The sequence below is a fragment of the Phycodurus eques genome, chromosome 4, assembly GCF_024500275.1.
Source record: "Phycodurus eques isolate BA_2022a chromosome 4, UOR_Pequ_1.1, whole genome shotgun sequence".
NCBI lineage: Eukaryota > Metazoa > Chordata > Actinopteri > Syngnathiformes > Syngnathidae > Phycodurus > Phycodurus eques.
This window is the reverse complement of record NC_084528.1, coordinates 10,643,548-10,660,188: the sequence shown is the minus strand read 5'-3', so window position 1 is coordinate 10,660,188 and position 16,641 is coordinate 10,643,548. Positions and strand designations below refer to the sequence as shown.

Sequence of the window (16,641 nt, the reverse complement as noted above, 5' to 3'; positions counted from 1 at the left end):
ACGGCACCAATATTTTGATACAATTCTTGTTGGTTCTTAAATTTTGCAGGTGAAGATATTGTTGTGACAACTTGAGTGTATGTTGAGTTTGTCCATCATACCACATTTTTATAGATGATCATTTAAGATGTATCAGAATTATAGGATAGTTATACTGTGATAAAACCTTCTTGGTTGTATTTGCTGAAGGATTCAGCTGCTGCATGCATGTTTGTATGTTTCCTGAACAGAGTCAGTCATTCAGTCTGAATTAGCAAATTGTGTGAGACAGCATTGTTAGAGAGCACCACATACAGAGACAGAATTGAGGACACCCTAACGGCAAGAAAAGGACAGTCAAAAATAATGGGAGAACAAAAACTCTTTATTATAGTCTGTATTCTACACATAGTCTATCGTTGCAAATTGTTTCTCAGCTCCACATCCCCACCAGAAGTGACAATCCACTAAACGTCCTATATAGTGCTAATTTTGATAAGATTCACATAAATCAGAGCTTAAGTATGACTTGTTTTCCACTGCAGTGCACAAATCTAGCATTTTAAATGAAGAGTTCAAAAGCCTAAAATAAAACTAAAGACTTTTTAGAGTGTAGACGGTTGTTTGCTTCTTTTTTAATTAAAAAAAAAAGACCTTTTGATGCTAATTATATGCTATGATTTAATACTTATTAAAATAAATGTACCATGGGTGTTGTTATAGTTTTATAAATAAACGACTGCGATTGGCTGGCAACCAATTCAGCGTGCACCCCGCCTCTCGCCCAGAGTTAGCTGGGAAAGGCTCCAGCACGCCCAAGACCCTTGTGAGGATAAGCGGCATAGAAAATTTAATGAATGAATAAATAAACAAATGAAGCTATAAGGTTGCTATATTACTTTGTATAAGAAACTTGGATTAACTCAAAAGTAAACATTGTGTGAGAATGCAAAAGGGTTCATATACTTCTGCAAACATTCCCTGATTTTACCACTAGACGGCGGACTATACTTTCTTTTGTAAAATTACAAAATTAATTGCACTTTTGTAATTGAACAATGCCTAATGCCTCTACAACATACAAATTTACAATGTATTTTTCCACCTAAGCAAAAAGAAAAAAAAAAAACTACTTACTACTAACTTAATTTTTGTGTGTGTGATTTCAGATGTGTGTAACAATACTGACTTGCCGGAACTTGAGATTATTAGCCTTTTGGAGGAACAGCTCCCTGTCTACAAGCTAAGGGCTGACACTATCTTCGGCTACGAACAAGATGACTGGCTGCACACGCCTTTGGTGGACCCTAACTCCTCCTTCGACCTGACTACGGAGCAGATAGAGGAGACCCTCAAGTACTTCTGTAAGTGCATCTGTTTTCAAGTGAATTACAAAAGAGATGTTCTATGCCCCATGATTATCATGGTGATCATTGGAAAATGTTTTAATACTCGTACTACACTGACAATGATTTTAAGTGAAGGCTTTCCATTAAGGCACAGATCTGAAAGTTCAAATCAATATATCAGGAAGTTGTGGTTCACACTGACCTCACTGCTGAGCTGCTTGGAGGTTGTATAATCAACTTGACACAGTTGCCACAACAATCTCTCTCACTGTGCATGTGTTTGTCTGTCTCTCTCTCTCTCTCTCTCTCTCTCTCTCTCTCTCTCTCTCTCTCTCTCTCTCTCTCTCTCTCTCTCTCTCTTCTCTTCTCTTTCTCTGTCTCTACTTTTAATTTTTGCCCTCTTAAGGCCCTTTTTCAGACTGCACTTGGCAAGGTGTCTGATGCCTTCGACTTTAACCCTTCATTGTGTATGGGCTAAGGGGACAACGGTGTTGAAGCAACGCACCGCGTTGCATCAATGCAGATGATGGCATCTGTCGCGTCCTTGGACAAAAAAAAAATATATATATATTCTGGGATGACAACGCGGTGATGTCAGAAAGCTCCTCCAATAGCAGAGTGATTTCTGAGTGCTATTTTGGGAGACTTGTACTGTAAACGGCAAGGGGGAACTAGAGAGAGGCATAATAATTGCGGTGTCCCACTATCCTGAACTTTGGTCAAATAGCAAAATGATATACTGAGTACTAGAATGCTCCCGAATGAGTTTAAACTCTGAGATCCTGCCATGAAGTTAGTATGGGATATTCACATTCCCTCTTTTTTGTTATGTAGCCTGCTGCGTCACATTCTCCTCCTTAAAATAAACAAAGTTACGGCTTTCTTTTCCAACAAGAATGACAAAGGTATAATGTCGAGTGGCGGTCCACTCAGCGGGGAAAGCCTCCTTACTTCCTTCTAGGCTGTTACGTCACCACTTCTAAATATGGGATGGCCTGCACCCCATTCTCGTTGTCATTGCGCTTTGACTGGTGCGGGGGGGGCCCTTCACACTGAGCAAGTGCAGTGTGAAAAGGCCTTTACACTCTTACTGGGCATGTCTGTATTGGTCTTATCTATATCTGATTTGTTTGTGTACCATATAAGAATCTGAATAATCTTTGCCAAGTACGGTAAAACACAAGGAATTTGTAGATGGTCGTTGGTGTCAGTAACTCTAATATTACAGCAATTTACACTAAACATGACAAAACATACAGGGATCTCGTTTGACATGCGTCCTGCGTTTGAGACGCAGCCCATCCATCCATTTTCTTCCGCTTATCCGAGGTCGGTTCGTGGGGGCAGTAGCCTTAGCAGGGATGCCCAGACTTCCCTCTCCTCAGCCACTTCATCCAGCTCTTCCGGGGGGATCACGAGGCTTTCCGAGGCCAGCTGGGAGACTGTCTCTCCAGCGTGTTCTGGGTCGTCCCCGGGCTCTCTTCCTGGTGGGAGGTGCCCGGAACACCTCAACATTGATGCGTCCGGAAGGCACGGAATCAGATGCCGCAGCCACCTCACCTGGCTCCTCTCGATGTAGAGGAGCAGCGGCTCTACTCTGAGCTCCTCCCGGTTGACCGAGCTTCTCACCCTACCTCCTAAGGGAGAGCCCGGACACCCTGCGGAAGAAACTCATTTTGGCCACTTGTATCCGGGATATTGTTCTTTGGGTCACAACCTACAGCTCGTGACCATAGGTGAGGGTAGGAACATAGATCGACCGCTAAATTGAGAGCTTCGCCTTTCGGCTGAGCTCCTTCTTCACCACAACAGACCGATACAAAGTCTGCATCACTGCAGACTGCTACACCGATCTGCCTGTTGATCTCACTTTCCATTCTTCCCTCACTCGTGAACAAGACTCCAAGATACTTGAACTCCTCCACTTGTGGCAGGATCTCATCCCCAACCTGGAGAGGGCACTCCACCCTTTTCCGACTGAGGACCATGGTCTCAGATTTGGAGATGCTGATTTTCATCCCAGCCGCGTCACACTTTGCTGCGAACCGCTCCAGTGAGAGCTGGTGAGCACGGTTTGATGAAGTCAACAGAACTACATCATCTGCAAAAAAACAAAATGCAATACTGAAGGCACCAAAACCGGCCCCCTCTAAGCCTCGGCTGCGCCTAGAAATTCTGTCCGTGAAATTTATGAATAGAATCGGTGACAAAGGGAAGCCTTGGCGGAGTCCAACCCTCACCGGAAACAAGTCTTACTTACTGCCGGCAATGCGGACCAAACTCTGACACTGGTCGTACAGGGACCGAACAGCCTGTATCAGGGGGTTCGGTACACCATACTCCTGAAGCACCCCCCACAGGACTCCCCGAGGGACACGGTCGAAGCGCCTTATACAAGTCCAACAAGCACATGTAGACTGGTTGGGCGAACTCCCATGCACCCTCGTGGACCCTGCTCAGTGTTTATAGCTGGTCCACTGTTCCACGGCCAGGACGAAAACCACGCTGCTCCTCCTGAATCTGAGATTTGACTTCCTGACGGACCCTCCTCTCCAGCACCCCAGAATAGACCTTACCACGGAGGCTGAGGAGCGTGATTCCCCCTGTAGTTTGAACACACCCTCCGGTCCCCCCTTCTTAAAAAGGAGGGAAATGTACCCCAGTTTGCCAATCCAGAGGCACTGTACCCGATGTCCACGCGATGTTGCAGACGTGTGTCAACCAGGACAGCCCCACAACATTCAGAGCCTTTAGTAACTCTGGGTGAATCTCATCCACCCCCGGGGCTTTACCACAGAGGAGCTTTTTAACCACCTCGGTGACCTCAACCCCAGAGATGGGAGAGCCCGCCTCAGAGACCCCAGATTCTGCTTCCTCATGGGAAGGCGTGTAACTGGAATTGAAGAGGTCTTCGAAGTATTCTCCCCACCGTCTCACAACGTCCGGAGTCGAGGTCAGCAGCGCCCCATCCCCACTATACACAGTGTTGATGGTGCACTGCTTCCCCCTCCTGAGACGCCGGAGGTGGTCCATAATTTCCTCAAAGCCATCCGGAAGTCTTTCTCTATGGCCTCACCGAACTCCTCCAATGTGTTTTTGCGTCAGGGACCACCAAAGCTGCATTCCGCTTGGCCAGCCGGTACCCATCAGCTGCCTCAGGAGTCACACAGGCCAAAAACGCCCCATAGCTAAGGAGGCTGGCTGTTCACAGAGTGCTGTGTCCAAGCATATCAATGGAAACTATCCATCCATCCATTTTCTGAGCCGCTTCTCCTCACTAGGGCTTGCTGGAGCCTATCCCAGCTGTCATCGGGCAGGAGGCGGGGTACACCCTGAACTGGTTGCCAGCCAATCGCAGGGCACATAGAAACAAACAACCAGTCGCACTCACAGTCACACCTACGGGCAATTTAGAGTCTCCAATTAATGCATGTTTTTGGGATATGGGAGGAAACCGGAGTGCCCGGAGAAAACCCATGCAGGCACGGGGAGAACATGCAAACTCCACACAGGCGGGGACGGGGATTGAACCCCGCACCTCAGAACTGTGAGGCTGACGCTCTAACCAGTCGTCCACCGTGCCGCCTCAATGGAAACTAGTGGAAGGACAAAATGTGGCAGGAGAAGATGGACCAGCAAAAGAGATGACCGTGGGCTTGAGTAGATTATCAGAGTGGAATGAGGCGGGAGTCACAGTTTCAAAAACTACCACATTCAGACGCATAATGTAGGGACTTACAGTATGTCTGTCTGATCAGTAGAGGTGATACATGTACAGTATGTTGTAAAATATAATATTCTACTTTCATTTAAAACTTGTTACAGCCAGTAACTTCCCATTTAGTTCATTCAATAATTGTTGTCCACGTCGTCTGTTCAAACTCTACCCTGCTTCTAAACATGCTGCTCAGGCATGGGCCTTGGAGTCTGAGCTTGCTGCTATAGCAACCACTCACAAGGACAAGAGATGAGCGGGAGAGGGTGGGAGAGGATGCTGACGTAGCATCAGTGTGTGGCAGTAAGATGACAATGCTCCCTCTCATTGGCTGTTAGAATTGGCTCACCCTGCCCACTCCACTGCATCATCAGTTCTGCTGCAAAACCCGTGACTGCTGCTGCTGTTCTCTCACACTCTGCATCATTGGATTTATTGAGTCACAGTCAAAGATGCAGTGGTCCACGTGCAGAGCTAATGCTGGGACTGAGCAAGGGATGCTACAAAAGATAAGGTGGTTATCCTGAATTAACTGTAAGACAAGATGCTGATTTGTAGGCAGACCGGACGATATACAAAGAGAGAGCAATTGATGGATGGGGACAACAGAAAATATTGACACATCTCCAGTGACTTTGGGAAACTGAACAGCGACCAAAAAGATGGCATGACTAGATAGAAAAGCGGACACAGATTAAAGGATGCTAACGCCTATTTCTAAAACAATGGAGTATTAATGTGAGACTTCAAGACAACTGGTGACACAGTTAACAGGTCAGGGAATTGTTTGGAAGCATGGCACCAGAAACAATATGAAGCATACTACCCTGACAGCAAGCTGCTAATGAGTGTGGGACCAAAAGGACCTGGGATAAAATTGGAGCAATTCTTTTGTGGGGCAAAACACTGCCAACGAGTTACCGCAAACTATTCTGGGATAGCAGAACTGGACCTTTTATTGCCGGACAGATACAGTACCATTGGAGGATATAAGACCCCAGTGACAGCTGGTCATCTCGGTGCATGCTGGGGCGCCTGACTGACCAGAGATATTGGAGACAATATAATACAACTGTCTCTCTGAGCAGTGAGAATGAAGAGAAGAGGTCAGAGGTTTGTGAAGGCAGACTACTATGAACTGGACTGGTACTATGAAGAGTGTTCTGATGGTAAGACAGTCTTTTGTATTATATGTGACATGTTCTCAAACTGCAAGCCGGACGAATGTTATTGGAAATTCACAGGTGGTGAGATAAATAAATAAAAATCATCAAATACTTTGTGTCAGATAATCTAGTAGAGTAGTAAAGTGGAGAATAGTTGCCAGCTAGCTATTTCTTTTATTTTGAGTTATCATACTAAGACAAAGATAATTAATTCAGAAGGGATGGGCTCTGTGTAACCTCTTCTGCAGGTGTCATAACGCAGTTTGATAACTACGTCCTCTGACTTTGTATATACAGTAGAGAGGTAAGAGGGAAAGAGAGGCACAGACCAGGATTGTCTATCTGTTAAGACTACATTTTATGTTAGGGGGGGGATAATGTATTATACTCATAATTGTGTAAACGGGATATGTTAACTTTTAACACAGGCAGCAAAATTTGTATTAAGCCTGTTTTTCCCTAATAGAGGTAGGCTGCTGAGTCACGGTGGGCTATCGTGGGCAACTCTTGGCAATCTGTGGGCATACTGCACTAAGTTTCTTAACATACATACTGTATCCCTTTGTGTCAACTGCCAACACTCACATAGACATAGCAGTAAGAGTGGTTGGAAAAGCTATACTTAACCTCGTTTTAATTGTTCTACAAATTGATACACAGAAGAACGTCATGCTTGATTGACTTTACCTCGTCATGTAACCTGTGTGACTAAAGGCTGTGGGTTGGTCATAGCAATGGTTGGTCTATTCGTCCTCCCTTTGCCTGCATGTTCGTACACTCTTGTATGTGTGCTTCATCGCCCCTTATTAAGACGATTGTTTCAATTACTTCCACTATGTAATTCATTTATTTTGATATAATCAGTTTTGTTGACATTTTTGCCAAGATTGTATTTTTTGTTCATTTCTTTATCCAGGCAGTAATTTTGATTCGCCCCCCATCCCCAAGGGGAACATAGGGTTAAGGAGAATCACAATGTTGCATGTATGTCACTGTAAAAAAGCTGTTACATAACTACTGGAAGTACTATAGCTTTTCCTCTCCTAAATGTGAGCAGTTTAATATTATTCAGTTGAGGCCGCCAGTGGTGGGTGGGCCAAACAAATACGCTCAGGAGCGTTATTGATCTGTTACTTAAACATACAATTTTATATGCTGATGTGGTTAAACACTGAAATGATGTGCAGTTTTATTTTTTTGTGCGTGTGCAAAATACAGACACAGGACTAGAAAGGACTAGCTGTTAGTCTGAGCTATAAAAGGAATGGATGTTTAAGTAGGTTGGCTTATATTTAGTCGTATGATTTGCATACTACTCTGAGATACACTATAGCAACCCGCCAACTGTTGTATGGCACTTGGTTCTCATCTCAAATTAATTGAAGTATTAGTATAAATGACGTTTTTAATCAATCAGTTTAGGGGTTTTTGCTTGTTTCTGCTTTCAAATAAATAAAAAAACAACAATTCTGCATCTGAACAAATAATTATATTTTAATTCTTGCGTTGATGTATGTTAATGTATAAAGTTGTGGGAGGTGCGTATAATTCTTATGGGGGTATGGTGAAAAAATATAACTTCTCGTAGATTTAATCACAGTTTTTGGGTATTTGTCTATAATACTGGATGTAGTGGAGGTATTTATGAAGCAATCTCTTAACTGAAAATTAGGCCTGTGACTGACAAACCAGAAATACTGGAATGAACTAGTGAAAAGAGAATTATTATTTTTATTTACTGTACACAGGTGTACACAATTATTGGTACCCCTCTGTTAATCAAAGAATAACCCATAATGGTCACTAAAATAACTTAAAACTAACAAGTAGTAGTAATACAAAAAGACATAAAATTAACCAATGAAAATCAGACTTCGCTTTTCAAATCAAATCGTTTATTTAACCAAATAAGCATCATTGAGATTAAAACCTTTATGTGGCCAAGCAAGGCAGCCAAAAGACAGAGTTACAACATATTATAACATGCAAAAGAACAGCATTCACAACAAGTAACAGGCAAGTTGTCAGACACAGTTGCACCATCCGAAAGAGCTGTTTTTGAAATCTTTTAGAATAGTTTTAAATTATCCTAGCGTAACTAATCCTTGCAGTTTGAGGTCTTTTTGTAGCTTGTTCCAGGCCAAAGGACCAGCATAGCTAAATGCCTCTCTTCCCTAATTCAGTTCACACTCTGGGGACAACCGTCTGAAAGAGATCTTGGGATTGAATGATGCTTTAATTGCAGTTCAACAGAATCATTGAAAGAAAAAAAGTAATGAAACGGGCCTGGACAAAAATTATTGTACCCCTAAAAAAGATTGGAAACAATCTTTTTTAGGGGTACACACACACACACACACACTTATTTTACCATACTGGAAACAAAGATTTTGGCCACAATGCAATGTGTGATTTTCATCCATCAATTTTCCTTATCGCTTATCCTCACTAGGGGCGTGCTGGAGCCTATCCAAGCTGTCTTAGTGCGAGAGGCGGGGCTACACTCTGAACTAGCCGCCAGCCAATCGCAGGGCACATATTAACAAACAACCATTCACATTCACACCTACGGGCAATTTAGTCTTCAATCAACCCACCAAGCATGTTTTTGGGATGTGGGAGGAAACTGGAGTACCCGGGTAAAACCCAAACAGGCGCGGTGAGAACATGCAAACTCCACACAGGCGAGGCCGGATTTGTACCGGGTCCTAAGAACTGTGAGGCAGATGTGCTAACCGTGCTGTCTAGTTAATTTTCAGTACATTTTTATTTTTGTTTTAATTTAGTTATTTCAGTGACCATTATAGGGTTTCTTTCACTAAGAGATGGGTACTCACAATTATGTCCATGTGTGTATGTCCAAATTACCATGACAAGGTTGGGTCATGCTAATGAAATAAGAGTCTGTATGCACATGAAAAAAGAGAGTCTTTGGATTCAAAAGTGAAAGTAAATGACCAGAAAGACAAATGGTAAGGTGAATCACTGCAAATTGTGCTGCACGCTTGTGTTGCATGCACCATTCCATCTATACGCCAATGGGTTGAGTTGCTCAAGCGTGGGGGAGTTCAGTACTAAGCCGGTGTCAGTTTGTAGAGTAATTTCAGCAATTAACAGGTGCTAATGAGCAGAAAGTTGGGCTCCTTGTATGCGACCAACCTTCATTCATCAAGTACGCTATGTGCTTTGACATGCAGCAAAACCTCAACCACTAAAGACTATGTGTTGCCCCACCCTGGAAAAAGGTGTCACCAGAAAGACTGAAAAGGACTGTACCAAGTAACTCACTTCAGGGGGGTTAAAGAATTATATTCACACACCTCAGAAACTTTACCTCTCAGGTTAACTTCTCTTGTCTAGGGAGCTGAAATGTTGTTGGTGCTTTTGAACACTCAAACATTTGGAAAGATGTAATGATAAATTCTTTTAACCTTTTACATCTGATAGCTGGCTGAAAAAAAAATCCCCTTCTGTGTGCTAGTTTACCCTCACCTGATAACAGCTTGGGTCATTGACTGACTAATCACAGAGGAGGGGAGGAGTCGGGTTGTCTGATTGTCACTGACACACCTACAAACACACACACGCAGACCAGAGGGCACAAATGACAGCCAAAAGAGCTCACATAGCTCACGTTTTTATTTAATTTATTTATTTATTTATTTTTACTTGCTGGGCCAACCTTTTCAACCATAGTGCCCACACTTCAGGAATTAATAAATGAATGCTCCTTTTTTATGTTAACCCTGGAGTTGTAATGGATTCGGCACAAACAATTGTTTGTATATTAACAAGTAAAATGTATTCAACACAGTTAGGTGCCATGGAATTGCACTTGCAGCCATTGTGGTTCAGCAGTTAGCCTCTGCTGTACTTGAGTGGAGGATGGCACTTCTCCCGTTTACTGGTTCTGATGACGGACCGGACTGGCGGCAAGAGAATAATACAGAATTTGTTTATCTGCCTGGGCAAGGACAAGAGGAGGAAATGATATATGTTCGTCTTGCAAGTAAGAGGGAGCAAGGAGAGGTGGAGGTGGATGAAATGGATGAAGAGCAAGTTCTTTCTGAAGGTAGTCTGTTCTAGAATTGAGATTAAATGCTCATTGATGATTATGACCTGGGATATTTGTAGCTGAGACGGGATGCTAATTTTAATTTGTGTTAAAGAAACTTTTCAATGTGTGTCTTCTGCGGGTGCTACTGTATGTGCAAAGTACATTGTATCATATTTGATTTGCATTTATCCCACTTTCTGGCACGTCAAACTGCTGGGTTCAAATGCGTTTTGGGCATGTTAACCCACTTGACAGTGTGCTACAATTTGTGTTGTGCCAGAAATTCTGAAAGTGGTTGGAAAGAATATTTGTTTTATTAGCTAAGCACGCCATGAGCAGTAAATTGAGTAAGTCTGACTTTAGCACACCAGTGACCTAAGTCAGCATATTAATGGTATTTCTTCTTTTTGCTTAGTGTATCAGCGTACAGTGGTAATATGAAATGTGGTGTATAACCAGTGTCTGTATTTTGTCGGCACGCTGTTATAAACTGTTATCATTCATGGGCAATCAGTAAATTGACCCGGGCGACTGTATACACTTTTGTATTTTGTTTTATGACTTGCTTTCTGGCTGTGCATATGTGTTTGTGTACCATTGTGTTGGTTGCCTTGGTGTTAGTTTTCCTTGAACCTACTGTATAGGCTACTGTCTGTTGCTCAGTCGCAGTATTATTAGATCACCTCAACTCTAGACTTTTCATTTTGTTTGGCCTGCACTTTTAAAGTAGTCAGCCGAGCTAATGAGTTTACTTTCGGCTTTAACTCCATAGTAACAGAAAACAACCTTGTCAACCACAGCAAACAAAGTGCGAGTATTGTTGACGTTCTTACTGATGATTTCAGAAAAGTGTTGCTGTCTAGCCCTCTTGGTTAATCTTACAAAGACTGTCTGTAGAGGTCCTCGTCAATTTGGAGTTTATTTTTTCTCCAATTATGTTCTCTTTGATTTAGAGGTCTTTACCATCATTGTGCTCTTCTGCGGTGTTCTAGGTCACCTCAAGATTGTCTTAATTTTAATAGGAGTGACAGCATTCATGACTTGAGATTTTTCCAGGGGAAATTATGCAAAAGTTCATCAACTGTCTCAGCATTCACAGTGTGGCACAGCTATGGTCTCCGTAAATAGACATGGAGGTTGTCTGAACTTTTGGAGGCGGCACGTCGGCCTCGCAGTTCTGAGGACACGGGTTCAATCCCCGGCCCTGCCTGTGTGGAGTTTGCATGTTCTCCCCGTGCCTGTGTGGGTTTTCCCCAGGCACTCCGGTTTCCTCCCACATCCCAAAAACATGCCTTAATTGGGGACTCTAAAATTGCCCGTAGGTGTGACTGTGAGTGCGAATGGTTGTTTGTTTGTATGTGCCCTGCGATTGTCTGGCAACCAGTTCAGGGTCTGCTAGTGTTGTGTCCTCCCTTTTAGATGTTGTCCCATATCTTTGGGCTGTGCTCCCAGTAAATTTCAGGGAGAACTGCTGGATGATCCATTACCATTTCCACAGTCCACATTCGTCCTCTTTGTTGCACTAAGTGGCTGTCTGTTAGCACACTTCTGCTCACCATTTTGAGACATCAATAGAGTGGTTTCATTCCCCAACGTCCATTTACATCCACTTCAAGATGATGGATTTTTGTTTCGATGACCGACACCCTCTGTAGCAGTCCATGATAGTCCTCAGCGGGGTAGAGAGGTATCTTGTTGCTGGTCTCGTTGCCAATAGCAGGCCTGTGCTAATTAGCAGGCCACACTCACGCGTAAGGTGGTAAAACAATATATATATTGGAATATGGCAACAACTCACTGCATCTACAAAAAAAAGTACATTCCCACAAGTTTGAAAATATCCAGGAGTCGCTTCTTCCAATTTCCTTGGAAGAAGAAAACAAGCTTATTAGCATTGAAAAATACAAGGAAAGCGAGCAGAAAAGTACTGTACGAGAACCATTATTTACAGTTGTGATATTATACAAATTCCACTTTATCATCTTGTTAACTTGGAAGTTTTTGTATTTGTTCATTTGTTTTCAAACAAACTGTCTTCAGTACTGTCCTTGTGTTGAAAGACGGGAGCTCACCTGTGGCACACAAGGAAATGAAAATATTTTATTTGCATTGTCCACCTCTGTTTTGCATTTTTGAAGGTCCCCAACTTAAAATGGGTCAGCAACCTGGTATACAATATACTGTACTGGATTTCCCTTTAAAGTAAATGAAATACTCTAGGTGTGTGCCTCCTGGCGCTGTGCAGTATTGTGCTATTAGACATCCATAGCAGGATGTCACACACCTTGAATATGTTGGAGTGAGTTTTCAACTTATCGCGCAAGAATACTTGGATAGATACATTGATGGTTTGACACACTGACAGAATTCAACTTTTATTTTTGGGAAAACTTAATAGAACACTGTAATCAGTCAGTGGTTATAATTGAGTCCCTTAGTACTGTGTTACAGAACACTAGTTAAGACAGTAGTATCAAAATCTGAAATCCATCCATCCATTTTCTGTACCGCTTATCGTCACTTGGGTGTGCCTATCCCAGCTGACTCTGGGCGAGAGGCGGGGTAAATCCTGTACTGGTCGCCAGCCAATCGCAGGGCACATATAAACAAACAATCGTTCGCACTCACATTCATACCTACGGGTAATTTAGTCTTTAGTTAACCTACCGTGCATGTTTTTGGGATGTAGGAGGAAACCGGAGTACCCGGAGAAAACCCCCGCAGGCACGAGGAGAACATGCAAACTCTACACAGACGAGGCCGGATTTGAACCTGGGTCCTCAGAACTGAGAGGCAGATGTGCTAACCAGTCGTTCACCATGCCGCCAAAATATGAAATATCGCCTAAATTAATTCATATACACTCATAATTAGTTCAAAGACTACAGACACTTTTCAAAAGCATTGTTAAAATAAATTGAAAAGTATTATTAACACATAGATGCTGTTTATATTTCTACCTCTGAATGTCGTTGGACATAAGGTGAAGGAGCAGTGGTTAGTCACAATTGTGGTTGAAAACATATACAACCCTTCCATCCATCCATTTTTTTGGGATGTGGAAAGAAACCGGAGTGCCCGGAGAAAACCCACACAGGCACGGGGAGAACATGCAAACTCCACACAGGCGGGGCCAGGGATTGAACCCCGGACCTCAGAACTGTGAGGCAGACGCTCTAACCAGTCGCACACCGTGCCGCCACATATACAACCCATTTTTTAAAATTCATTTATTTGCAGTGATTTATGCGACGGTTGAGAGTGGTTTGGATTTAAAGTACAAGTAAACCTTTCCTTGTTTGCGCAGTGCTGTGTGCTGATAGAGTTGGACAGATGACGAAGACCTACAGTGACATTGACGCCGTCACTCGACTGCTGGAAGAGGTGAGAGACTTTCATTTGCTTGATATTCAAATTAAATTGATCCACGTCAATAAGTCTGTGACCAACAAGTTCAAAAGTATGATAATTCAGTTGGATTAAAAGAATGTCCTTAAATGAACAGTCTACAGATGACAAGAAAAAGTGGCCTTTCTCTAAAGGGTTGGTTTGAGAACGTTCTAATCAGTGTTATTGTTTTTTTGGCAGTCATATTATTAATCATTAAGCCAAGGAGGGTTGCATAACTACATAATCAGGGAGTGTTGACAAGATATTGTCCTATCAGCTTTTCTTTATAGTTGTCATTTGGAATTCATAAAAAAAAAAAATTGTTACGTGTCCAAGCATTATCCGTGGTTGCTTTAACTTGTAACTTTCTTTCATTTCTCTGAGGGAACGCTCCCAAGTGAATAATAAAGTAGTATCTATATATCTAACGCTTTGTTGTTTGATGTTGGATCCTATGCAGAAAGAGCGTGACTTGGAATTAGCGGCTCGCATTGGTCAGTCACTGCTAAAGAAAAACAAGGCCTTGAGTGAGCGAAACGAACTACTGGAGGAGCAAGTTGAGCACATACGAGAGGAGGTAGGAATTGGATCTTACAATGTATCAAGCTCTTTATTGTTATCAGCATACTTGTCATTTTTTAAAGTACTTAGTGGATTCCATACACAGCTCTCAAACTACAAATTTTTAGAATAGTTGCTGATTCAAGGATATTCTTCAGAAAGCAATGGTGGGATTTGTTACAACACACAAGCTCTCCCCTACTTTTTACACAACTAGGTATCCCAGTTGCGCCATGATGTGTCCATGAAAGATGAGCTGTTGCAGTTCTATACCAATGCTGCAGAGGAAAGTGAGGGGGAGTCGACCACTTCCACACCGTGAGGCTCTTTTTATTTTATTGCCTTTTCTCTGCTCATATTCTATCACATCTCATGTCTTTCTCCTAATGGAAGACATTGCTATGAACTTGTACAAAATAATGAATGCTCTGAAATACACATGGCGGCACGGTGGACGACTGTTTAGAGCGTCAGCCTCACAGTTCTGAGGAGCGGGGTTCAATCACCTGGCCCCGCCTGTGTGGAGTTTGCATGTTCTCCCCGTGCCTGCGTGGGTTTTCTCCGGGCACTCCGGTTTCCTCCCGCATCCCAAAAACATGCACGTTAATTGAAAACTCTAAATTGCCCGTAGGTGTGAATGTGAGTGCGAATGGTTGTTTGTTTGTATGTGCCCTGTGATTGGCTGGCAACCAGTTCAGGGTGTACCCCGCCTCCTGCCCGATGATAGCTGGGATAGGCTCCAGCACGCCCGTGACCCTAGTGAGGAGAAGCAGCTCAGAAAATGGATGGATGGATGAAATACACATTTGATGAAAAAAATAATTATTTAAAAAAAAATAATAATAATTTTTTGACAGTTTTCAGTAGTGTCGAACTGAGAGAGGTTTCGAATAATAACCTTTTATAGCTACATACGACAAGCAAAACGTTGGCAATTCCTATCGGTGTGATGCAGTGCAATCCCACACCATCACAAAATACAGTCACATTTCATTCCAATTTAGTTTTGTTTTATGTATCTGTAAAACCAATTTACAACAAAGTTTGTGAAGGCTTTTTCCAATGAAACATCAAAGACAATGCTCCTTTCAATAATTAACAATAATAAATACAGTACAGTATACTGTGTAAAGTGCTTAAGTGTGCAAAACATCTCTTCAAAGTTGGAATTATTCATAAATCCCTATTAATTTAATCTCATTACATTATGCACGTGTACCAAACTCAGTGGTTGGTAAGTGTATATTATGTACATTGTTACTAATTATGTGCATGCATGTGTTTAAATAGTGTGCGACCCAGCGAGAACAATGTGTCAACACCAACTTTTTTCCCCCTGGATTCCTTGCAGAAGAAACTGAAAGATCTAGAAGAAGAAAATAAATCTCTGCGCTCTGAGGTGCATACACACAAACTCAAAAAAGCTTATGTTATGCACAACGATATTTGTGTAACCTCAGCATAACTAAGGTCATGTCTTGCCTGTGTGACTTACATGAAAATAACAATTGAATGTTCGTGGATAGTTTCCATGGCAGACAACTGCCCTCTGGTGTTAGTCTGAGGTATTTATCAGTTAGATTGTCTGCTCATCTTTTTTTGCTCCAGGCCAGTCACTTGGAGACAGAAACCCTCTGCTATGAAGAAAAAGAGCAACAGTTGGTCAATGACTGCGTCAAAGAACTTCGTAAGTACTTAAGCACCTAGAGTCATTATTATGTTCTATATTTTTGTGAATGTGGTTCTACTCTGACTGAAGTGAAGCCCTTCTGATGAGCACCTCCTCATGTTCCCAGGTGTTGCCAACCTCCAAATATCCTCTCTGGCCGAAGAGCTGGCGAGGAAGTCTGAGGATGCTTCCAGACAGCAGGAGGAAATTACTCATCTTCTCTCCCAGATAGTAGACCTCCAGAAAAAGGCTAAGATGGTGTGCAGTCCAACATGCGATATTTACATTTATCTCGTTCATACATGGTAATTATCAGGTTCCGTGTTGTTTTTGCAGTATGCTGTGGAGAATGAAGAACTCACACAGCACCTAGGAGCTGCCAAAGATGCTCAGCGACAACTCACTGCTGAGGTAAGTTAGATTTTCTGCAGCAGCAGCCTCCTGAAATAAACATTATACTGTCCCACCCTCACAGCTACAGAGCACAGCTACAAATGTTTGCACATATAAAGATAGGGTTCATTGAAATGTTTTATTTTATTTTTTTCTAAATAAGTTTCTTGCTGTATTGAAGAAGCCTAGAAATTAGCACTTGGGAGGGATATAGCATAGTTACTAAATGTAAAACTAAAAATCCACTCTCTGGGCACATTAGTTGCAGCTGGACTATTTAATGAAATATTGTGAGCAGTTTCTGCCTGGATCAGGTAGATAAGATGATATGAACAAAAGTGGGGCGAAAGTCACTCTTCCTA

The 16,641-nt window shown here is 42.5% G+C and overlaps 1 protein-coding gene across 5 annotated transcripts in view; it reads left to right on the top strand.

The window, feature by feature from the left end:
- LOC133401215 (trafficking kinesin-binding protein 1-like) overlaps positions 1 to 16,641 on the top strand; it is a 39,669-nt gene that overhangs the window by 10,310 nt on the left and 12,718 nt on the right. For 2 of the 5 annotated variants that reach the window (XM_061673920.1, XM_061673917.1), the window contains exons 3-10: positions 1,149 to 1,343; positions 13,574 to 13,650; positions 14,117 to 14,233; positions 14,435 to 14,535; positions 15,508 to 15,616; positions 15,826 to 15,904; positions 16,014 to 16,144; positions 16,223 to 16,297. In XM_061673920.1, coding sequence (XP_061529904.1) covers positions 1,149 to 1,343; positions 13,574 to 13,650; positions 14,117 to 14,233; positions 14,435 to 14,535; positions 15,508 to 15,616; positions 15,826 to 15,904; positions 16,014 to 16,144; positions 16,223 to 16,297 — 884 coding nt within the window. Of the gene's footprint in view, positions 1 to 1,148; positions 1,344 to 5,496; positions 6,213 to 9,368; positions 10,282 to 13,573; positions 13,651 to 14,116; positions 14,234 to 14,434; positions 14,536 to 15,507; positions 15,617 to 15,825; positions 15,905 to 16,013; positions 16,145 to 16,222; positions 16,298 to 16,641 lie in introns of those variants that run through there. The other 3 variants (XM_061673921.1, XM_061673919.1, XM_061673918.1) reach the window with 2 other exon arrangements.